Raw genomic sequence first — 25,588 nt, 5'->3', positions numbered from 1 at the left:
GCCATGTTTACCATTTCTGAACTGCTTGGAGGAGAGAGGAGATAGAAAATCACCGTATTTTTCACACCGTAGGGCGCACTGGACCATAGGGCGCACCCAGTTTTTAGGGGGGGGGAATCAAGGAAAAAAATATCCCCCCCAGCCCCAAAGAGCAGCATACAGGCTGCACACAACCTGTCCCTGCCAAAGGGGTGTGCGCAGCTATGGAAGAAGGCAAGGCAGCGAGCGGGATGGATCCCGCTCGCTGTTTTGGCTTCCCCTTTAGCCCCGTGCAGCCTCTCCTTGCCGGAGGGGTTGCGCGCGGCTATGGCACAAGCCTGCATTCGCTCTATAGGATGCACACACATTTCCCCTCAATTTTTGGAGAGGAAAAACTGCGTCCAATAGAGCGAAAAATACCGTAACAAGGAAGTGTTGGGAGGGGAGAGGGAACTGAATGCTGTGTCTCAAAACAAAACCCCAGATCCAAATTATCCCTCACCCCACCAGTTTATTTAAGAAATGTAGGATCTTGCTTCTATGTTTTGATGCTGGATTTCTCCAGAATTTTATAGTTAAGATGTAGGATTTAACTCTGGCCTCAGTTGAATGTCCAAATGGACGCACACAGCGCAAAAGATTTTGGCTGATATGTCTTTGGAGTATGTCAGAAGATAATACCACCCAAAATGTAACCCGGAGGCCTGACGTGAGGCAGCTCAGCTGGGATTCCCCTTGTTGTCATATTAAGGAGATCCTTAGCACGAGCAATTGTAGGGCACATAATTTCAATGGGAAACCTGACCTTTTCAAAAGATTTATGAGGAGGAGTGTCAAGGCTTGTTAGAAACACTTGTGAATGTCCCTCAAATTCTATAACTCTGCTGGTTTATGAACTTAGCAGTTCTGCTTTGCATACTGTTGGCGGTACTTTCCGAATCAGTGGTATAAATAGATTTCTTCCATTTTGGGCTTTTACATTCACACCCTCTCCTGCTTTTGGGGTGCAAAACTGGTTATGCTGAAGATTTAAAAAACACAGACCAAAAAGTATAACCATATGCTTTCCCTGGCCATCAAAATAGTGCCAAATTAAACTATTATTTCTGAACAATGACCAGTCTTTGGAAGATTTTTTTTGGGGGGGGTGAAGGCTCCTAAATACTTTTATCAGATGCTTGTGCAGTATGTTTTGGTGACTGGAAGATTGTGTTTTAAAAAAGCTACTCAGAGATGATTGGCGAAAGTGGTGATTTGAGGTAAAAAACGGTGATACTAGGTTTCTGACTTGGTTGATTTGCCTTGTTGTGTCTGAATGGCTGGAAGTATTTATCTTCCTTTACGAAAAAGTGATCCTTCTTCACCTAGAGTGTTTTGATATTTGAAAATTCCAAAATGGATGGCCACCTGTCATGGATTATTCAGCTGAGATCCCTGCATTGCAGGGGGTTGGACTAAATGACCCCAGGGTCCCATCCAACTCAGTCTTAAATTCTATGATTCGAATATTTATTTTGAGCAGGTCTTCTTCAATTAGTGCTTGCTCTGGTTTTGTATGCATAACGCTGAAGTGTTTGACTTTGACATAATCCCCAAGGCAAAAATGTAAAGGGCTCAGCTGTTTTGGTTGGACTTGGTGTCTAAAAATTGTGCCCAAAATGACACAAAAGGAGGTGGTATGAGCAGACTTAACAGAAGCATAAGCAAAGAAAACCAGAAACCCTTTAGGAAAAATCCTAAGATGTGGCTGTGGAATACTGGTTATATATAATAATAATAATAATAATTTATTATTTATACCCCGCCCATCTGGCTGGGTTTCCCCAGCCACTCTGGGCGGCTTCCAACTGAATATTAAAAACAGTACAGCATTAAACATTAAAACTTCCCTAAAGAGGGCTGCCTTCAGATGACATTTAAGAGTAAACTAGTTGTTTATTGCTTTGACATCCGCTGGGAGGGCGTTCCACAGGGCAGGTGCCACTACCAAGAAGGCCCTCTGCCTGGTTCCCTGTAACCTTACTTCTCGCAATGAGGGAACCGCCAGAAGGCCCTCGGCGCTGGATCTCAGTGTCCGGGCTGAACGATAGGGGTGGAGACGCTCCTTCAGGTATATTGGTTGACAGCTGGGTCCCTGAGCAGCAGCAGTCTCCGCTGCAACATTTTGTTGCAGGTCTCTTGTGTAATATGATGGGCTTTTTTTACCTCACCCCATGCCAGGCAAAGCCATGGGTTGGTGTTCAGCTGAGTTTCAGCCTGTGTTTCTTTTGTAAGAAAGTCTGCTTGAGATTGTGGTTGCAAGAACATGCAGGTGCAAGGAGCACTCCCTGCCAGTGGTTTTGGGGAGGGGGTGTGGAACAGTGGTAGAGGCATGTGGAAGGTTCTAGGTTTGTGTTACGTCTTCAGGTTCTCCTGTCTAGAACCTAGGAAACCAGCATTGAACAAACACCACCTGGGGGGGCAGGCCTAAAAAAACCACAACTGTACGAAACATGGAACTTTAATAAAATAGTTTGAATGACTCTCGTCAGCTGCTGGCCGTTGTCAACACCACACCAATGGTCTGACTTCGGTAAAAGGCAGTTTCCTATGTTAAACATTTTTAAAAGGTGCAACATTTCTGTGCATTTGTGCTGCATTTTCTAAGCACTATTAGGCATGGTCAACCTGGTTGGTGTCATTTTTCAAATACTTGATCTTCCCATAGAGCAGGGGTCAGCAACCTTTTTCAGTGCGGGGCCGGTCCACTGTCCCTCAGACCATGTGGTGGGCCGCACTATATTTTTTGGGGGGGAAATGAATGAATTACTATGCCCCACAAATAACCCAGAGATGCATTTTAAATAAAATCACACATTCTACTCATGTAAAAACACCAGGCAGGCCCCACAAATAACCCAGAGGTGCGTTTTAAATAAAAGGACACATTCTACTCATGTAAAAACACGCTGATTCCCGGACCATCTGCGGGCCTGCTTGAGAAGGTGATTGGGCTGGATCCGGCCCCTGGGCCTTAGGTTGCCTACCCCTGCCATAGAGGTTGTGGGCACGCATTCTGCATCTGAGCAAAGCAGTTAGCACCTGCTCTTCCTAGAGTCTTGAAAATGAGAAACGGTAGTTAGATGCGCAACTCCGATCTGCGGTACAAATATCTTGGGAAACACAACTTCAGCTTTATTGGTATTTCGCGCAGGAAGCAAGTGAAGCGTGACTGACTTCAGGTGGTTGGCATTTGAGTAATCTGATTATGAATCGCAGCCTTGGCATTACTGATGCTGCAAAGCTGCTGGAACATGAAGCGGTGGGAGTGTTGGGGGGATGACTATAACCCTACGACTTTAGAAACCATGTGATGGGGCTTAGGTGGAGCTGTGCTTCATCTGTCAATGAACAGCTTCCCAAATGGGACAGCCATTTAAGCTAGATAAGAAACTGCGAACTGGGATAGGGGTTTGCTATTTATAATTGTGGTTCAAAAGGACTACCACCTGGTAACATTCTTGGGCTTTGTGTTCCGTGATTCTGATCTTTTGCGTTTCTGCTCAGTTTCGAAATGCAGAGGAAACCAACCCAACACTCCCAGGAGTCATTAGACCAGCCATCTGTAAATTGGTGTTTTGAAGTACAGCTCATGGTTTTTTGAACTATAACCTGGGTTTGAAGGTAGCTGGGAGCCCCCAAAACATATGGAGGGCTCCAGTTTGGGGAAGCTATGTTAGACCAGTGAGTGTTTTGTCTCTGTCTTGACATAAGCCAGGCATAGGCAAATTCCGGCCCTCCAGATGTTTGGGACTACAATTCCCATCATCGCTGACCACTGGTCCTGCTAGCTAGGCATGATGGGAATTGTAGTCCCAAACATCTGGAGTGCCAGAATTTGCCTATCCCTGACGTAAGCCCTATCCGTACCATCCCTTTAAAGCAGTATCCTATCATTTCAAAACAGTCTTAGCTTCCCCCAAAGAGCCCTGGGTGCTGTAATTTGTTAAGGGGACTGAGAGTTGTTGGGGCATCCCTATTTCCCTCCCAGAACCAGTGTCCGAAACTCCCACTGCATTTTGCAACAGGGAATTTCATTAGCGCGAGCAGTTTCTGAGCTGTGTGCCTAAGATTTCACATTAAAGCTGCAGAGTAGAAGGAAAGGAGGGGCTTTTTCTGCCTCCCTACTTCTAGCTACTCTCTTGAAGACTGGAGAAGAGACTCTCTGAAGAATATTAGGGGGGTGGGCAGGGGAAGGACTAGACCAGGTGAAAAACGAACATAATATTTTGGTGGCAGTTCATTCATTTTCAGCTTTGTATCCTTGTTATTAAAAAATTGTGCTTAGGTAAAGGACCCCTGGACGGTTAAGTCCAGTCAAAGGCAACTATGGAGTGCGGTGCTCATCACGCTTTTCCAGCTGAGGGAGCCGGCATTTGTCCACAGACAGCTTTCTGGGTCATGTGGCCAGCATGACTAAACCGCTTCTGGCACAACAGAACACCGTGATGGAAGCCAGAGGGCACAGAAATGCCATTTACCTTCCCACCGCAGTGGAACCTATTTATCTACTTGCACTGGTGTGCTTTCGGACTGCTAGGTTGACAGAAGCTGGGACAGAGCAATGAGAGCTCACTCTGTCACGGGGATTCGAACCTTGACATTCCATTGTTGCACCCATAACCTAGGTTTAAGGTGCCATTTAGCTCCTAGCTTTCATATCTCAGTTTCTAACACTGCCCAGAACCACAGTTCCCAGGGTGGTTTAACAACCAATCCTCCTTCCCAGGGATTTGTGGGAAGGAATGGGGCCTCCTAACAACTCTCAGAGCACCACAAACAAACTACAGCTCCTGGATTTTTTTGGGATAAGGCACAACTGCTTAAAGTGACATGACACTGCTTTTAATGACTAGTGCAGATGAGGCCTAATTCATTATCCACAGTAATGAATATTCTGTTCTGCAGCATCTTAATAGGGGGGGATCTTTTGCAGCATGAGCGGTTGCCTTACCTTACCCAACTCCCTCCCTCATCATGGGGTGGTTGTTGGAGCAACTGTGCAGCTTTGAAGTCCTTATTACTGACCGCAGACTTGTGAACCTTGGACCAGACTAACCTCTGTTATTCCTTCACCTTGCGAGAGCCCTGAACTGTGTTTGGCTCTTCCTGCTGAGTCAGGATGGCTCACCTGCTTTAATAAAACATTCCTCCCTTGCTTGTATGCAAGTGCACCTTCTGTCGTGTATTGAGCAGGAGATCTACTCTGCCGCTGAACTACAATGGAGCCTCTGTTTTTCTAAGCACTTAGAGCCATAGAGTCGCAAGGGACCCCAGTGGTCCTCTATTCCTAAACAGCCTCGGTCCAGTATACCTGAAGGAGTGTCTCCACCCTCATCGTTCTGCCCGGACACTGAGGTCCAGCACCGAGGGCCTTCTGGCGGTTTCCGCACTGCGAGAAGCCAAGTTACAGGGAACCAGGCAGAGGGCCTTCTCGGTAGTGGCACCCGCCCTGTGGAACGCCCTCCCACCAGATGTCAAAGAGAAAAGGAACTACCAGATTTTTAGAAGACATCTGAAGGCAGCCCTGTTTAGGGAAGCTTTTAATGTTTAGTAGGTTTTTGTATTTTAATATTATGTAGGAAGCCGTCCAGAGTGGCTAGGGAAACTCAGCCAGATGGGCAGGGTATAAATTATTATTATTATTATTATTATTATTATTATTATTATTATTATTCCAACCCCCTGCAATGCAATATTTTGACCAGTGTGGGGCTCGAACGCATGACTCTTGAGATGAAGATCCTCATATCAACTGAACAATCCCAGCTTCCCCAACTTTGCCATTCATATCAGTTCGTGGGCTGTACTTGCACACATTGCGGGTGGGGTGGGGTGGGGAGAACCTTGCATGCTTTCCCCCCGTCTCTAACAACTCTGTGGATGAGCAGCCTACATAAAAGCAGAGAACAATATTTCTAATACCATGGCCGCTCATTTACGCAGCCTGCCTTGAAAACAACAACCACCCCATCACCCTGCGGTTACGATTCGGAACCGTTTTAAACTGGCTGTGCCGTTCCTAAGCAGTTTGCATCCTGAATATAGGCCCCCCTCCCCTCCCCTCCCACCCCATTGGGCTTGTTTCCAAATCTGGCTGCTTTGGCACCCCCTCAATTGATTTCTCTGCTTTGCACTTTTCTCTCATGGCAATAAAGGACAGGAAGCTGCTTCGGGGGTAAGGATGTCTTAATAAAGGCCTTTAATTCCCTTGAACGCAGATGGACCTTGTTAAGGTTACTCCATTGCTCATTAAGAAACATGAGCTGGTAGCTGCTGGGGGGGGGAGAGGCGAGAGCTGTGAAGTCATCAGTTTTAAGCGGACAACAAAGGAGCTCGAAGGCTTCAATTGAAAGCACGTCTAATGAGTTCACAAGATCAGCTGATGAGTCATGCACACGGGAAGACATGACGCCAGAACTACAGCATCTGAATTAATTACACACACACACACACACACACACACACACACACACACAATGCTACTTCGAATGCAGCACGATGATATTTCGTTTTTGCCTGTAAGCAGGGCAGTGTGGATGCTGTAAGTAGTTTAGCCGGAGCGTAATGGAGCATCAAAGGTGGCGATCGGTAGACTCCTGAGAATCTGCACTTATTCTTTTCCTTAAAAAAGAAAATGATAATAAGGTTTGAAAGTGGGTGACGGCTGCTGTGAAACTTCAGAAGCCACAGGTGTTGCTGGCTGCCTGCAGTTCCACTGAATGCCAGCTGCTGGTTGGACACCACAGAGATCTGCTGCTCGCAGGTCCTGCTTGCCCATGGCATCTGGCTGATTTCCTGTGGGCGCACCTGCTTGCCTACCACGAAACCAGGGTGCTAGGCTACATGGACCTTTGGCCTGATCCTGCAGGCTCCTCTTCTGCTGTTATGGCTGGAAGCCCAAGCTGAGTTTGAGGAAGCTGAGGCAGGGGGCTCGGTTCTTTGGGAGCTGCGTGCTGTGTAACGATTTCCTTATATTTCCCTTGGCTGCCTTGGTGCACATTCTCTTGGCTTTGCAAATGGCTAATGAAGGGCTGGCCAGCTATGAGAGCTCCGACACTGCAAGGTGTTTATATGTGTACTGTCTGTCTGTCTCTCTGTTCTACATTTTAGTGAAAACACTTGCTCCTGTTAAAGTGGTGCAGAATGAATTGCAGCCAATTATGTAAGCAATAGGGATGCAGGTGGTGCTGTGGGTTAAACCACAGAGCCTAGGACTTGCTGATCAGAAGGTTGGCGGTTCGAATCCCTGCGACGGGGGTGAGCTCCCGTTGCTCGGTCCCTGCTCCTGCCAACCTAGCAGTTCGAAAGCACATCACAGTGCAAGTAGATGAATAGGTACCGCTCCGGCGGGAAGGTGAACGGCGTTTCAGTGCACTGCTCTGGTTCGCCAGAAGCGGCTTAGTCATGCTGGCCACATGACCCGGAAGCTGTACGCCAGCTCTCATGGCCAGTAAAGCGAGATGAAGCGCCACAACCCCAGAGTCTGTCACGACTGGACCTAACGGTCAGGGGTCCCTTTACCTTTACCTATGTAAGCAAAATGTGCACTCGTCAGTAGCCAAAGGAACTGAATCCAACATGTTGGAAGTATCCTTTTGTGGGGGGCGGGGGGAGGCAGAGGGGGCCGAGGTTGCATTTCCGAGACTGACATGCAGTTGTTAACATGCTGAAACAGAAACCCAGCGTTGAAGAAAACGTTGATGCTGTTCCAGGCGCTACCCAAAGTTGTGATGCTGGACTTGGTTTTCCTTGAAACTGCACATGGCATGTTGAGTTTGGCTGTTGGGCTTGTGTTGGCAGGCTTGACAAAGAGGGAAGAAACAGGGTGGTGGGTGCAGAATTCTGGGAACCTGGGTTGGAGGAGGGGCAGTGTCCCCTTTCCCACCCTGACCTCAGTGGAAGCTGGCGAGGGCTTGGATCAGTCGAGGGACGATACCATAAGGCAGGGGGTGGCAAAGTTTTTATGGCTTGGGCCGGTTCAAACACTATTTCCAGCGCGGAGGAGGCATGCGCAGCTGGCTTCCTGCAGCCAATGGGAAGCCAGCCAGCGTCGCAGAAGGCGGTCCCTGCTCTGCTCCGCGCTGATTTAGGCCTTAGGTTGCTGACCCGTGCCATAAGGGATACCACCAGTGAATTGTCTGGGGGGACTTTTGGTGACTGGTGGGAAGCTGGATCATTGATGAGAGGGATGGGCAGATGGATGCCTCTGCCTATTCCATCTGGGCCTGGTATTGGGAGAAGCTTTCAGATCGCTTTGTGACGTGATGAATTAATGGGAATGTCAGGGCGGTGTTGAAGTGAAGTGGATGCAAAGCACATTTTTCTTACTGAAGAAAGAAAAAGCACATTGGCCGTGTCTTCAAACATCTTAGCTGAGACTTTTTTCTCTCCCCTCCCCAAGTTATCTTAATGTTGGCAGTAACCTTTCACCTTTAATAGTGCCCCCCACCAAAAAAAAAAATGAAAATAAATGAAACCTGCAGCCAGCAGCTCTCATAATGTGCCTTTTGAGCGTTTGATGCCTCAGTAAGAAATACTAAGATGTGAAATTCTGAGCGCTGAGGCCTGTTTTTGTTTTCTGTTTTCTCCTTCGAGGCAGTGGAAAAAAGTGGCTCAGAATTCATTCAGCATGAGGGCATTTCCTTAGCGAGAGAGGATCTGCGCAGCTGTCTGCAGAGGCCTGGAGGGCTTCCCTGGAACATGAGGCAGCACTTGCGACTCCATCAACGGGGCTTCAAAAAAAGCAGGCTTTTTTTCGGCCGGGGGTGGCGGGTTGGTTGGTGGTGACTCCGGGATTCACTGGAAAGAATTTGCCAGCCTCCCCCCCCCCACTCCCCTCCCATCTGTTTGAGGAAACAAATGGATATTGAGGGTTTTTGAGAATAGCAGCCTTTCATTTCGTTCGACGGCCGCTTCATTTCTGAGCTGGCTGCGCGCTGAGGTCATTGGAGAAAGCTTGGGCCTTGATCCGGGCTCTCCGGACTCCGAAGCTCAGCACGTTGTCGGTGCCCACGTGCAGAGGCCAGGAAACAGGAATGCTACTAAATCAGGGGTTAGCAACCTTTTTCAGCCATGGGCCGGTCCACTGTCCCTCAGACCATGTGGTGGGCCAGACTATATTTTTTGGGGGGGGAAATGAACGAATTCCTATGCCCCACAAATAACCCAGAGATGCATTTTAAATAAAAGCACACATTCTACTCATGTAAAAACACCAGGCAGGCCCCACAAATAACCCAGAGATGCATTTTAAATAAAAGGAACATTCTACTCATGTAAAAACACGCTGATTCCCAGACCGTCCGTGGGCTGGATTTAGAAGGCGATTGGGCCGGATCCGGCCTCTGGGCCTTCGTTTACCTACGCCTGTACAGTCATACCTCGGGTTGAAGTTGTTTCAGGTTGAGCGTTTTCGGGTTGCGCTCCGCGGTGACCCGGAAGTAACGGAACACGTTACTTCCGGGTTTCGCCTCTCGCGCATGCGCAGACGGTCAAAATGACGGCATGCGCAGAAGCTGCGAATCACGACCTGCAGATGCGGGTTACGTTCGCTTCAGGATGCGAACGGGGCTCCGGAACGGATCCCGTTTGTATCCAGAGGTACCACTGTACTAAATGATTGGTTTGCTTCTTGCTCTTTGAAGAAGAAGAAGAAGAGTTTGGATTTGATATCCCGCCTTTCACTTCCTTTAAGGAGTCTCAAAGCAGCTAACATTCTCCTTTCCCTTCCTCCCCCACAACAAACACTCTGTGAGGTGAGTGGGGCTGAGAGACTTCAGAGAAGTGTGACTGGCCCGAGGTCACCCAGTAGCTGCATGTGGAGGAGCGGAGACGCGAACCCGGTTCACCAGATTACGAGTCTACCGCTCTTAACCACTACACCACACTGGCTCTTTGCTCTTATTCTTGCTCAGCTGGTGCTTTTCTCCTCCTGGAAACACCTGCCAGGTGTTGCTGCAGCAGAGGTCGCTGTATTAGGGTCAGAGGAGCGATGCCACCCCATCAACTTTGTACTGCCCCCAGACACCTCCCTCCTTATTTATAAGCAACCCAGATAGCAGAACCAGCCACCAGCTTCTTACTCCCTAGTGTGACATCAGTTAGGGCTGGGCCACTTAACCTTGCTGTTAACAATGCAGTTTTTTTTCCCTGAGTCAGCTTTCACGTTTCCAGATGGCCATGGAGACACACCTCCTCTCCAGAGATGATCAAGGGCCTGCAAACTCAGCCTTACAAGGAACCGGGGTGGATTTGATTTAAATAAAAGCAATTTTTACAGTAATATCAAAAAATTACTGATTTGGTTATACTGATTTAGAAATACATAGATAGATCGTTGTGAAATTATTGTGAGGTTTAATAAGTCAACTGTTTATATCCGGACAACTTTTCTGCTGTGCTTTATTGGAAGGAGAAAAATAATCATTTCCTGAATAACAATTTAAACAATTTATTTAGCTAAAACAATAACATTATAGCAAATGTATCCATGTTTGTTAACTGATGTGGTTAAACTTTTTTTAAAAAAACCCAACTTAGACTGAGTTTCAGCACACATGAAAAACTTAAAACAAATCCTTATTTCCTGATGAATAGACTTTGGACTATAATGTAGCTTAAATAGAAAACTGTCTTTAGAAAGATTTTTTCCTCCAAAAGTATTTTATTTTAAAAATCCAATTTAAGTCCAAAAAATTGATTTAAATTAAAAAATCCGATTTTTTTTAAAAAAAAAATCAAAAAAAAAATCATTGATTTTTATCCACCCTGTAAGGAACGCTTGAAGGAGCTGGGCATGTTTAGCCTGGAAAAGAGGAGACTGAGAGGAGGTCAGTTTCAAATATCTGTCACATGGAAGAGGGAACAAGCTGGTTTTCTCCTGCTCTGGAGGGTAGGATTCGAACCCGTGGCTGCGAGTTACAAGAAAGGAGGTTCCGACTAAACATCAGAAAGAACTTTCTGTTGGCAGTGGAACAGACTGCCACAAGAGGAGGTTGTCTCTCCTTCCTTGGAGGTTTCTAAGCAGAGGTTGGGTGGCCATCTGTCATGGATGCTTTACCTGAGATTCCTTCAATGCGGGGGGGGGGGTGTTGGACTAGATGACCCTTGGGTCCCCTCCAACTCTTAAGATCTTGTGATTCTATGACTTCACCACAGCCTCATGAACTTGTACGTATTCCTGAGTCTCCTTTACTAGTAATGATTTCTTTGATTCATTGACATGTTTGGTTCAGTGCCAAGGGAGAACAGCTTGATGTTACGGAGAAATCACTGGATACCAATACTGTACATGAACTTCTCTCTATTCCACCCCACCCCCTTTGTGCTGTAAAATCATTTCAGGTGTGCCGTTCAGTATTTAACACGGATGGTCCTGTGTTTTAACTTGGCACCCGAAGCAACGAACAGGTTTTGACTTGAAGGCAGCTGCATAGCTTTTGGACTAAACGTTGCTGCGGAAGTGTAAGCAGAGTGGGGGGGGGGTCGGGGAAGACAGTGGCATCAGTCTGGGCTTCAGTCCCTCTGCAAACATCATTGCATTAATATGATTACAGTAAAAGTAGCACCGATACTTTAGTACAGTGCTTTCAAGTGTTCAAAGCACTTCCCACGCATTCACTAGTCAGAATCCTTAGCATGACCCTGTAAGTTAAGTCTGTGTTATTCTGTCTCGAAAAGAGCATGGAACGCACTCAACAAACAGATGACCATGGAGACTTAAGTTTCTAGCTCCACACATCTCCCCACACAAAATCCCTCCTGCATCCCCTGTTTCAGCATCTTCTCCCCCCTCCATTTTTTAAATTCATTTTATAACACAAATAAACAACACAAACAGAAAAAACAAACAATACAAACAAATTCTTGTCTTATCCTTGTTTTTTCTAAACATTGTTAGGTGAGCTTCCCCAAGTCCCCCCATCTGATTTTCATTTTACCTGATCTTTAGGAGTTTACATATATCATAATTTTTAACCATTTTTTTTATCACACTTACTTTTACCATAAAAATCTTCACATTTTATCCCTTACATATTAATACTATTTTAAAATACACTACCTTCTACTTCTAACCCTACAGCCTATATCCACTTCCAAAGCTATTCTAAGATTTAAATATTAACATATTTTTTTCAAATATTCTTTAAACTTCTTCCAATCTTCTTCCACCGCCTCTTCTCTCTGGTCCCGGAGTCTCCCAGTCAGTTCCATATAGTCTGTTTCAGCATCTTCTTAATGATCACCTGAACCACTAGACTTGGTTCTATGCAGTCAACTAAGGGAGATGAGGAGGTCTCGATGCTTCTAGAGCAGACGTCGACAACCTAAGGCCCATGGGCCTGTTCTGGCCCATGAGCTTCCTGGAACCGGCCCACGGCCGTTCCATTGATCGGTGTGGGAATTCCGTGCTCCACCCCCCCCCCCGTGGCGCCTTTTTTTCCCTTGCCGCGGGGACGGACTTCCTGGTCGGAAGAGCGCCTGAAATAGCTTGAGCCCACGCATAGGCATGCACGCTCCAGCTCACCAAGAGGTCTGCCAGGGAGTGGACCGGCCTGGCCTCAAAAAACGTTGCCAACCCTGTTCTAGAGGAGTATCCATTGCAAAATACATTAAAGCTTTTATGCAAGAGTGATTCTCGTTTCCAGTTCTTCCAAGAAAAACCAGTTATTGGATAAAGCCAAATCACTATTTTGTGACGATGTGGAAGACGAAACGGTTTTGGCTTACCATGAAAGAGTTGTCTTAACTCTGTGTTGGGCAACACGTTGTATTTTGTGCACCTTTATGTATTTATTTGAGGTGACCTCTCCTGTCATCCCGACACAGTCAGTCAGTTATTGGTTTTGAAGGAGGAGTGGCGTCTTGGGTCTTCCTTGCAGGTTGGACCCCTCATAGGAACATAGGTAAAGGTAAAGGGCCATTAGGTCCAGTCGTGACCGACTCTGGGGTTACAGTGCTCATCTCGCTTTATTGGCCGAGGGAGCCAGCGTACAGCTTCCGGGTCATGTGGCCGGCATGACTAAGCCACTTCTGGCGAACCAGAGCAGAGCACAGAAATGCCATTTACTTTCCCGCTGGAGTGGTACCTATTTATCTACTTGCACTTTGACGTGCTTTCGAACTGCTAGGTTGGCAGGAGCTGGGACCGAGCAACGGGAGCTCACCCTGTTGCGGGGATTCGAGCCGCCAACCTTCTGATCGGTAAGTCCTAGGCTCTGTGGTTTAACCCACAGCGCCACCCACGTCCCCATAGGAACATAGAAGCTGGCTTATACCAAGTCATTCCTCCAGTCCACCTAGGTTAGTATTGTCTATATTGACTGACAGCAGCTCCCCAGGGTTTCAAAGAGGGCATACTGGGGGTTGAAGCTGGGACTTTGATTCCTGAACTTCAGCCCTTCTCACTTCCCTCACTATTGATTGCCCTAGTGATCTTGCAAACTTTAGCCATGCTTCCTTCGGTCCTCTGACAATTCATTCTCATATAACTAGTTCTTGTTTGCTGTTCTGGGTGCTAACTTCTTAATTAAAATCGGCACTTTCGGGGTCCGGCGCGAAAACTTTACTATACAAATGTTCCACGGGTCCCCTGATGTTAATTACATACCCTGGATTTTTCTGAGGCGGAAAAACACAGAACAGTGAAGCCTTTGTGCTCTTTTGCAGAAATAATGTTACTGTCAGGATGTGAACAAGGTGTTAATCCTATGTCTGTGGGAGATGATAAACAGATTTTTTTAAAAAATAAAAAACCCTAAACTTCCAATCTCTCTCAACTAGAGTTGCTGAAATGCCTTTGACTGTTTCCTCATTAGAAACATGGATTCCTTTTCTGTTCACCTTGAAAGTTCCCAGTGCCGAAGTCAGAATTTGAGGGCAATTTTTCCACGCACAAAGAGACCATTCATTGGTTCGGTAACCAGTAACTACTGGGGGAATACAGCCCCAGTGAGGCCGAGTGGGCATACGGATGGAGGAGCATCTGTTTCTTCTGGCTGCTTGCCACTCGGTGGATTTTCAGCTAATCCAACAGTGCTTGGTTGTGTGTGGAAACACCCCTCTCCCCCCCTTAAACCTCCGGCGGAGTTGGTTTTCTAGTTAAATGTCACCCATTAAATAGGTGTGCTCCTTAATCACTGCAGGCAGAGCTACACACACATTCGATTTTTTTGTTTTATTTTATTGCAACAAGCCAGTCTTCCTCTCGATTCTCCATTGCACTGATTATCAGCACCTTGGAAGCCTCTGAGCCAAAGGGCTTTTGAATTAAGCATGCCGATAATAGTTTTTAAAAGGTGAGAGTTATCCTTGCAAATTCTATCCTTCAACTGGGGCTTACAGAGGAGATGTTAACTCGCCTAAGGCTACTTTATCTGCTGGAGTGTTAGAACTGCTGGCCCCGCCAACACAATTTCTTGCTTTTTCCTTTTTAACATTTTTGTTGATTTTATTAAAAATAAAAAAATTGGCAACTTCCGTATTTTAGGCTGGGGCTAAAGAAGGATGCTAGATCTGAAAAAAAGGGATGCATTTGCTATCTGGCTTCTCTCCTGAATCTCTCTGCATCAGAAGTTATTTCTGGTGCGCAGTGTCCCAGAAATCAACACAAGAAAACCAAACTTCTTTGCTTGTTGATTGCAACACACTAAAGCAGCACAAGGAGCTGTTTTCATCCTTTCTTTTCCTTCTTCTCGGCCCTGAAAGGCCTTCGTTTATGTTTCAGCCCGAAATCCAGGCAATTAGAGCCCACAAATGCAGCATTTACAGTGCTTCAACATTTCCACTGGGTGAGGAATTCCTCCAGCTAGTAGCCAGAGGTGCTCCATTCTAGGGGATGCCCTGAAATCTCTCTGTGAATGGCTATTGTGGGACGCCTGGCTTGAATGAGAGACTTGTGTGAAGTGCTTTCCCACAATAATACAATGTGCTACTCACTGTCAATATGACTACAGCCATAGGTCAGGTTAGCAGCGAGCGATGTAAAAGAGTTTTTGCAGACTGAGAGAAGAACAATTGCGCTGTGGAAAAAATTGTGCTGTTGATCTTAGTAAATTTTATTTCTTTAATAAAAACATGTCGCTTCATTATCCTGAAAGTGGTATTAAATATTTTCTGTTGTTGGGGGGGGGGTGGCGGGGCGGCAAAATGATACGCTCTTTCAGATTTGTGTCTGCATGTAGCACAAACCAATTTTTATGTGTTTGCCTGAACAGATGATTTGCACAATAAAAGCTGTTTGAAATTTGACCTGTTCCCTGCTCAGAGAGCATTTCCAGGGTTTGGAAAGTGTGATAATCATGTGTAGGATTGTACATAATTTGTGCACATGGCTCAAGAAGCCATAACTGCTCCCCCCACCAAAGTGAGAAGTAGATTAGCTTGGAATTGGATGTTTCTAGCTCAAGTTGGGAAGAGGAACCGCATTCCCCCAAGCGACTCAGCATATTCAGGACTTATTTAGTGTTCTGTGTATGCTTTAGAATGAAAATTCTCATTTAAATGCAGTATCATGAGAATACATGGCCCCCACTGCATATTAGGCAAATTGAGAGAAAATATGCATAGGATATTGTGCCAGAACAGACATTCCACATGAATCCATTATTATTTTTTACACTCTTCTTTTTGCTTAAATGCAGCTGCTGAGACTGTAGTATTGAAAGGAAGAACCAGCATCCAGGGGGAGGAGAGAGAGGCTTATTAACTCTCCTCTGTGTTCTTTGCCAGCACGAAAATTACTCCTCCAAAGCTGTTTTTACTTTTCCTGGGGATAAGATACAGGTACAACGTGTCTCCTCCTTGGGGAAATAAAAACAGTTGGTGAGGGGCTGTGTGTATATTCAGCAGGAAAGGATTATGGGTAAAGGTTTGAGAATCTTCTTCTCCAGTACAGTCGTACGTTGGTTCATGAACACCTTGCAAGTCGAACGTTTTGGGTCCCGGATGCTGCAAACCTGGAAGTGAGCGTTCCGGTTTGTGAACTTTTTTGGGAAGCTGAACATCCAACACGGGTTCCGATTGAGTGCAGGAAGTTCCTGCAGCCAATCAGAAGCCGCACCTTGGTTTTCAAACATTTCCGGAAGTGTAATGGACTTCCGGAACGGATTCCGTTTGAGAACCAAGGTACGACTGTACTCTCCCATTGCAGCCCCAGCGACTGTTTTGGGGAGTGCAAGCAAAAAGGCTGTAAAAGCATCATGGAACTATGAACATATTACATGTAATACTGCTGTCTCTCTTGTGTGCTGTTCAGTTCCCTGTGTGACGTTGACTTGGTTCACACATAATTCTAGGCCAAACTTTGGCTTAGCATGAATAGGCAAGCACACGGATACACAGACCAGAAATCACAACTGCTCTGCTCCCACTGTGCTGTCCAGAGCTAAGCCATGGTTTGGCTTCATATTACGTGCAAACGCAGGCTGTGTAGCCAAGGTTTGTTCTTGGCTTGCCACTTATGGTTTGTTTGAGGGAGACAAACCATTAGGATGGCTTCACATGTCATGCTAAGGTAAACCATATCTCAGCAGGAACAGGAGAGGAGTGAAACAGCCATAATTTTTGCTTTGTGTACCCATAGTTTGGCTTAGCATTATGTGTGAACTGGGCCAACATAGTATTGTGGCTGCGGTAACCCAGCCAGAAGGGGGGGTATAATGTATAATAATAATAATAATAATAATAATAATAATAATAATACCAGTGAGTCTGAATTGACCACCAGATTGATGTTTGCTTCTGTTTGGAAATACTAAAAATGCTTATTCCTCTGTTCTTTGGGTAAGATTTACCTGTTGTTCAACTATTTATTAGTCCGGAGTGTTTCCTGTGCATTTTGCACATCAAAATGTTTATATGCCACTTTAATTGTTGAAAACTATTGCTGCTTTTAAATTTTTTGTTTTTACTGCTCTGTGGATAGGCAACAGAAACTCCAGTTTGAAGAGAACCCTTCTCTGAATGAGTCAAGATTCCCCAAGTAGCACTAGTTCTTGCTGTCTTGATTATTGGATCTTGTCGGAGGTGTCCTACCCTGATTAATTTGGTCTGCCTCATGAAACAGGACACTTTTCTTTAATGCCACTTAAAACTAATCTCCTCATTCTTGAGATTCCCTTTGTCTGGTGTGCTTGCTAACTGTACCTTGCATGTCCTGAGCTACTCTAGCAGCGACAGAATTTATTGGAATGTCAGCTTTCCTCCTAATTACTTTGACCTTTGTGAACTAAACTCATGGGAATGTCAGACACGGAACGGAGCTCAGCTGCAAAATGAAAAGGGAGCAGGGCAAAGCTCCAAAGTGGTGCCGTAAACTTTGCTTTCAAATAAGAGAAAATGGGAGATCGGCGGCTGGAAGCCCCAGCACCCAATCTGCCCCTTCAAGTGTTTTGCTCCAGTTGGTAGAGGCAAAATAATTGAGAATGGTGGCTGTGGCAGGAATACCTGCTAGCGATCCGCTGTGTAGGAAGGAAGAGGGGAATGATGTTGGCTCTCTTCAAGGTGAGTCAAGCACACTTGGTGGGTTGGTACCCGTCAGTCTTGGGAGGCAATGGAGGTGCTCCTTTGGGGGTGAAGACGCATCCATTGGGGGGTGAAGGGAGCTGTTGGAAGGTTGCAGGGCCTGCCGTGGCTGTAGAGACAGATGCGGGAGAGACATGTTTCATTGCAGCCAGGGAAGATGGAGGCGTCCGGTTGTGCTGCTGCAGATGTACCATGGTGTTTCTTATCTGTATTGAAATAGACTTAGATGGCTTTAAAAGGGGATTATTTACTTGCTTGCTTGCTTGGGATGCTGCTTCCACTTGTCTTGCTTGCCAACTCCGCCTACCCACAAAACTCCCTTCCAAACTCTCCTCCCTTGGCACCTTGCCTGTTCTGTCCCAGGTTGCCCCACCGTTCCCTTCTCACAGCTTGGCCAACTCATGCTCTCACCCTGCTGCTGCCATCACTGGCGGGGAAAAGAAGCCTGTTTTTTAAAAAAATCAAATAAAAAATAAAAAACTTATATTTAATTAGTTCATTTTATAAAATTTATATATCGCTTGATTGCAGGGAAAAAACCCCTCAAAGCAGTCCACACAGAAGATAAAACAATAATATTATCACTTTTTTAAAAACCCAATTTGAAACACACAGAAAGTTTTAAAACCACAATAAAATAAACTAAAACTTGTTGGCAGCTTTCAGGATAAAAGAGCAGTCAAATGAACAAGGGCCTAAAAAGGAGTCCTACTTTAGTCAGGCGAACACACTGTGTAGCCCAGCATGCAGTTCTCACAACCAGATAGATGACAATGGGAAGCCTGCCAGCCAGACATTAACACAATGGCATTTGCTTGCTCATAATACCCATCAATGGGACGCGGGTGGCGCTGTGGGTTAAACTACTGTGCCGCTTGGACTTGCCAATCAAAAGGTCGGCGGTTCGAATCCCTGCGATGGGGTGAGCTCCCGTTGCTCAGTCCCAGCTCCTGCCAACCTAGCAGTTCGAAAGCACGTCAAGTGCAAGTAGATAAATAGGTACCACTCTGGCGGGAAGGTAAACGGCGTTTCTGTGCGCTGCTCTGGCTTCGCTGGAAGTCGCTTAGTCATGCTGGCCACATGACCCAGAAAAACAGTCTGCGGAAGCGGACAAATGCCGGTTCCCTCGGCCTTTAAAGCGAGATGAGCGTCGCAACCCCAGAGTCATTCACGACTGGACTTAATTGTCAGGGGTCTCTTTACCTTTACCTTAATTCCCATCAAATAATATACAGAGACATACTGCCCATAGTATTAGAGGTACTGTTGTGACTCACAGCCATTGGTAGATATATCTTTCGTGAACTTGTCTCTCAAGATTTGCTGCGTCAGCATATGATTAAATAGCACGATCCTTTAACTATCATCTGCCTTGTGCATTGTTTGCATATAATTCCTAAATGTTGTCATGTATGGGTTCCTGTCGAAGTCTGATATGTTTATTATTGACAATTCATAATGCAGAAATGCATCCTTTGTTTCTTTGTAACGCTCCCTCCAGGGCAGGGGTGGTGGTGATTTACAAATAAATCAATAGATATTTTGTTGCCACTTCAGTTTCCCCGATTACCTTTGAGTTTCAGCAGAATAAAAGCATCCACAAACTTTTGATATGGTTGACCTTTTGCATGGAGTCCTGGATATTTGTTTTTCCTAAAAAGCAACACAGTATTTGTCTGAAGTTGCTGGTTTTATGGTCTGTGTTTGTGTGGGTTGTTTTTTTTTTTTAATATAAAAAAGCAATGTCATCTGAGAAAAAATGGTAGCTTTTCAGCAAGATGTTCTTTATGCTAATTGCTGCAATTTACAGAAAATAAACCCTTTTATGTGGGATTGTTACAAATAAAGCGGTTTTGTTTGGATGCTTTCAGATTAATCTGCCGTGCTTGCAATTAGGTATACAAAGAGTTCTTCTAGGGTTAAGGAGGCTTTGAAGTAGATGTGATGCAACTATGCTAACGAATGCACATCAGACAAGAAGACAAATTCCAGGCTCTTTTGTGCCTTGACCATCCAGCTGTGTACACACCTCTAGTCACCCATGCCTTATCAAGAGCTTTTTTCTACATGAACCGTTATCGCTGCTCCTTCCTTCACTCAAAACAGCAAGCTGTGGCACGAATCTGTCTTCTATGCAGATGTGCTCTTTGTTGCTAAATTAGGACTTTCTTTTCCTCTTGTTAGATTTTTGGTGAAACAAGTGGCAAAAAAACCCCCCTCCTGTATCTGCATTCATGGGGAAACTTGATTTTATGAGCTGTTAATACAGTGGTACCTTGGTTTGTAACCCTTTCGGATTACAACCATTTTGGATTACAACCACGTCAAACCTTGAAGTGTGTGTCCCATTTTTTAGATTACAACTCATTTTTTTTAAAATTTTTTGGGGGGAGGCCCCATTGGTGAAAACACGCCTTGGGTTACAACCTGTTTTGGTTTACAACTGGACCTCCAGAACGGATTATGTTTGTAAACCAAGGTATCACTGTATACAGTTCTTACTTTCTGACCAGTCCTTTGTCCTGGGAATTCCGTCCAAAACAGGCCGAGTTTTGCAGATCTGTTGGCTGCCCGTTTTAGTTGGCGTATGTCTTTCATCATTAGCCTCAGTTCTCTGTAGTAATTTCCTAGTTCTGCAAGTGAGAAGCAGCACCATAATTTCAATAATAATAATAATAATAATAATATTAATATTAATAATAATAAATTATACCCCGCCCATCTGGCTGGGTTTCCCCAGCCACTCTGGGCGGCTTCCAGCAAAATATTAAAATACAATAATTCATCAAATATTAAAAGCTTCCCTAAACAGGGAGTAAATTACTGCTGTTTAGTATAGGATCAATAACATGCCTAGCTGTTGATTGTAAGGCTGAGCATCTCTGCCATTGTCGAGATGTCACAGGCTGGGCGCAGACATCCTGTCGCTTAAGAATTAATGGTGACCGTTGACCTCTGTGAATCACATTGTCTGTTTATTGTATTTAGGAAGCTCTTTGCCGCCCAATCAGCTGTGTCCTGTAGGTGGTTTATGAAGGATGAAGTGGTTCATACAGAGGAATGGTCTTATTCTGTCACGTTGCCATGTGACTCAGTTCTTGTCTCCGTCTGTCTTATTGGGATCTATTCCTAGCAACTTTGGGTGTGTCGGGAAGTCTCCATGCATCTATAGTGCGTTTTGGGTACCGAAATGTTAATCAAGAGACTTGCTATTTAAAGGCAAGAGCCTCCTTGGGCTAGGAAACTCAGCTCAGTTGTTTTATTTATAGCAGGCAGTGTGTGTTCATGTCGGATGAGTCTGTAAAGAAATTGTTCTGAGGACAAGCAACTGGAAGGCAAGCAGTTCCAGAGTCTGACCCGTGAGGTTTTGTGGAAAGGGTAAACAGAGTCGTACATGGCCCCCTTCTCAAATTCGGATTGAGGTTGTGCTGCTGTTTTCACAATCCAAATACCTCCCTTCCTTTGGAGATTTAATTTGGATTCATGTTGAGTTACATAAATTGTTATTATTAGCTTTTCCAGTCAAAATTCGGACATGGAAGTGAGGAACATGTTTTGGCATGCATTAAGAGTCAAGACGTGTGTTTTTCTAGGAAACTTGAATTCTTATGTATGGTATATTATGGGACTTGAAACATCCTTGCAACTCCTAACATAAGCTAACACTTAACTCATTCATTCAGGTTAACTGGCCATAGATGGACATTTCTTAGATAAATGCTGCTCTAGTCTGTTGGATGACTTGTCTTTCCCCATATGGATGTAATAAATATTTAGTGGTTGTTGACATCTTGAGTTAATTTCAGAGTCTTCCCCCCACAAAAGGCACATCATTTAACTAAAGAGCTGTAGGATATTGCATTATCAATTTGACGCACAGTTTGATTACAGTGAGGGTCAAATGGCAAGAGTATTGGCTTAGGATGGTTCCAACTTTCAAAAAGTTGGAAGCATATCTTGACTTCCTGGGTCTACAGCTTAAGCTTAGCAATATTATGAAAATTCCCCCATATGCCATGGATTTAAGTGGGTTAAGATATATGAGGATTAATTGAAAATTAGTATTTCTTATACATTTCCAGTCAAGCACAAGGAATGCATATAAAATCTGAAAGTGAAACCAAAGCTTTAACTTGTTTCAATCTTTTGTAAGCATTTTGCAGCTCAGGCTTTGTTTTGTTTTGTTTTGTTTCCCTGCTACCCCAAAATGCAGTGGAAAATGTAATCTGCCCCTAGAGACTCAGCTACTTCCCTGCATTTTTAATTTTGTTGTTCCCAAACTTGCCCTGTAATTGACAATGCTGTTAGCAGATTTAGTTTAGCTTTTGCCCAGAGAGCGTAATGATGGCTGGATTTGTGTCCCACAGGTGAAGTATTTAACGTAGCCATCACTTGCCAGCCTTTTAACCTCCTAGAATCTCCTTAATGAACTTTTATAGGAAGCCAGAAGTAAATTTGGAATTCATGTGGTTTTGACTGACAGACCTTTAGAAGGAGAGAAAGAGAGAAACCTATTTTTTTTTGCAGACGCTTCCATCAATCATGCGAAGGAGAGCGCTATCATAAGCATGCCAAGCGGTTCTTGAATATGTTATTAGTGAACGCCTAATTTATTTTTCTAAAGTTGGGCAAATAATGGAATCATGCGCTTCCACACCAACCCTGGAAAACCATATTTTAACATGTCAAAAGAAAAATAAGTCACAAATGTAAAAACAGAACAAAAGCCTAACACGAGTAATCTGTGGTTTTGCAAGAGGGACTTGTAAAAGCAAGGCTGTAGGATAGACTTCTCTTGTCCTTTGTGCCTCTTAAAGTGGGAAATTGTGGATGTGGGGGATATAGAAAATGTAAATGACTGGAGCCTCTTTGTGGGCCTTTGATATATGGGTTGAGTGAAGGTGATTGACACTTGAGCAAGGAAATGTTTGTTTATGTTTTGGGGCAGAGAGGAACCAGTGAAAGATATGAGGTGCTCTCAGATTAAGAAAAATAAAAAAGCAAGTTCCATTCTGTAGACTTTGAATACCACTTTCAAAACGCCTGATTTCTGTCTGCTTCAAAGAATTCTTTATTCTGTAATCTTGCCAATATTGATTCAGTCACTGCTTCCATGTTGGATAAATGTCTTCTTTTGATTGGTTTCATGTCTTAACTTCTCGTTCCATGCAGCACCTGTTCTTAAGACACACTTCCTGGTTCCAATCTTTTTACCCCAGTGCAAAGATTACTGTGGTGTATTGTGGCAGCTTAACCACGATGGGCCTCTTATTCAAGGGGGAAATAAATTGTGTAGTCTAGGGAAATGGTCTTGATCTCTAGAAACTTCTACTGGATCATGCACTGCGGGAGAAGAGACCAGAGATGGCTTAACGTCAAAGTTATAATAGGTTACGTTCAGGCACTAGGTGCTGGAAGTATATAAAGTGCTTTTCTGGTTCTCTGTCGAAGTATCTATTTCCTTAACCTGTGGAAGGACTTCATTTGTGTTCTGCGGTGCATTTGCTAGAGAGTCAGGATTATTGCCTTGTAAACCAGTGTGAAGGCACAATTAACATTGAATTTATAAGACCTGTTCTTGAAAAGTTGCCAGAACTTTTCTTTGATAGTTCCAGAAGTGTTGGCAAGGGTGTCAGCATTTACAGCCTGAGAACACTGCATTGCCTGGTGTCATCCAGGAAGTCTAGCTTTCTAAATATTGGAAATATTTGCCAGAGCATGCTTAAAAGTTCTCTCCTTCCCCACATTCCTTGTGGCTCTGTAAATAATCTATATTATGCGCCCTCCTTTTTTAGGGGCGCACTAAGTTTGAAAAAGAGAGGCTTTTCTAACCCTTCTCTGCTTGAACTGTTATTTAATGATCATTAGTGGTAAATTTGCACTTTGGGAGGGTTAGCTGGCATTTTATTAAATTTTGTTTCTATTATGGTTGAGACATTTGTAAAATCATGTTTGTACTTCATTGTGTGCATTTGAAATGTTGCAACCTGTCCGAAACCTCGGGATAGGAGTATGGGTGCAAACTTTTAAATCTAACCCCCTCCCCCTCATGCTTTGCAGATGTTTTTCAAGGCAAGCTGCCATGTCGGAATGCAAAGTATATAAATTATAAAAAGTTGGGCAGCAGGTACGTTGACCATACCCTGACCTTGTCTTTGATATCTGAAGACAGTTTCCAGGTATCCCTGCTGAGAGAGGTTGTAGGTTGGCGACAAGGGAGAGGGCCTTCTCAGTGGTGTCCCCCCATACTGACTATGGAATGCTTTCCCCAGCAAAGCCCACCAGACATCAACAGTAACATACAGTGATACCTCGGGTTAAGAACTTAATTCATTCTGGAGGTCCATTCTTAACCTGAAACTGTTCTTAACCTGAGGTACCACTTTAGCTAATGGGGCCTCCTGCTGCCGCCACGCTGCTGCCACCACGTGGTTTCTGTTCTCATCCTGAAGCAAAGTTCTTAACCAGAGGTACTATTTCTGGGTTAGCGGCCTCTGTAACCTGAAGCGTCTGTAACCTGAAGCGTCTGTAACCTGAAGTGTCTGTAACCCGAAGTACTACTGTATTTTTAGTACTGGCTTAAGATCTCTCTGTTCTCCCAGACTTTTGAGAGATTATGATAATCATGTTTAGTGCATCTGTGTGTGAGAGTGTTGGAGGGGGTGGTATTTTATTGTTAAACTTGGTGGTTTGTGTATAAGTTGCCTAGAAATGTTTTTGAATTATTATTATTATTATTAATATTAATTTTAAGTATTCTACACACACACACACACACACACGACAGAGAAGCTTTACCTAAGGGATAAGGTGCATGCAACATTTTATGGCATTGTGCTACTATCTTAATAGCCACTCAAACGTTAAATTGCATAAAAATGATTAATATAGAATGTTTCTCTGACACAATATCTGCTGAAAGTCAGTTTAAATTGTATGTTTTAATTTAGAAAAAAATCAGAAACTTGAAAATTCTCCCAAACTACTTTGAAAAGGATCATATATAAAAAAATAAATGGTGGGTGATTAACAGAGCTATATAGTCCCACCTTATGCAGTGCTGGAATCAGAACACACTGTTCCCCCATCCAATTTGAAATCATTCCGGATCTGTTTTAGCTTTGCAAATGTGCTAGCAGTTTTACATAATGTACTTGTCCGAGAGGCTAAAAGGGTCCTCTGAGACTAGGCTTTGGGTCATTCAGAAGTCTGGGTAGTATCGGGGGGCGGGATGGGGATGATCAATTCACCTGTTGATTATCTGATGCAGGAACAACAACAGCAAAATCTGCCCACAGATCTTGAAGCTAGTTGCCACAAGTGGCAAAATCTTATTGGTACTGAAGTAAGAATGGAATTCTCAAACGTTATTACTCAAGATTTATATATGTGTGTTTTTCTTTGATGTTTAGGAGGCCCGCTGAGGAAAATTCTCCATGAATGTACGTCACAATGATGATGACCGACCAAATCCCACTGGAGTTGCCATCGTTGCTGAATGGGGAGGTAGCTATGATGCCTCACTTAGTCAATGGAGATGGAACTCAGCAGGTCAGTAACTTCTGAAAGTGACAAGTTGAAGAGCCAATTGACTTACTTTGAATATGCCAATTGACTTACTTCAAAGATTTGAGAGATTCTGTTACACCACACGTACTTTCTCTTTGTCTTATGTGCAGCTCATGCCCATATTAAGAAATAAAACATGCCCTTGTTTTAGTAAGAGACTCAGACATGAACTCTGAGGCCTGTGAATTAAATAATATAGCATATGACTCACTTAAGGTATGCTGCTTTGTCCAGATTACCTTGTGGGTAAGATTACCTTGTGCTGCTGTGGCCTCCTTTGGGGGGAAAGTCGGGATATAGAATTAAGAACTAATAACAAATAACGGTTGTGCTTACTGTTTTTGGTGCTTTAATTTATATTGTACTCTGAATTTATATTGTACCTGGAATTGCTCAGAATGGCTTGCATGTGGTTTTGAGCAGGTCTCCCAGTCAACCAGTTTGCAAGACTCCCATTCAGCAGCAGAACTGGGTC

At 44.4% G+C, this 25,588-nt stretch overlaps 1 protein-coding gene across 2 annotated transcripts in view; it reads left to right on the top strand.

The window, feature by feature from the left end:
- FNDC3B (fibronectin type III domain containing 3B) overlaps positions 1-25,588 on the top strand; it is a 289,308-nt gene that overhangs the window by 59,952 nt on the left and 203,768 nt on the right. For both annotated transcript variants that reach the window (XM_081190007.1, XM_081190006.1), the window contains exon 2: positions 24,957-25,095. In XM_081190007.1, the coding sequence (XP_081046133.1) occupies positions 24,985-25,095 (111 nt within the window). In that variant the 5' untranslated portion in view covers positions 24,957-24,984. The remainder of the gene's footprint in view (positions 1-24,956; positions 25,096-25,588) is intronic.

The sequence above is a fragment of the Podarcis bocagei genome (genome assembly GCF_964188305.1).
Source record: "Podarcis bocagei genome assembly, chromosome: 4".
NCBI lineage: Eukaryota > Metazoa > Chordata > Lepidosauria > Squamata > Lacertidae > Podarcis > Podarcis bocagei.
The sequence above is the reverse complement of the archived record's forward strand: the minus strand, read 5'-3'. Positions and strand labels throughout refer to the sequence as shown.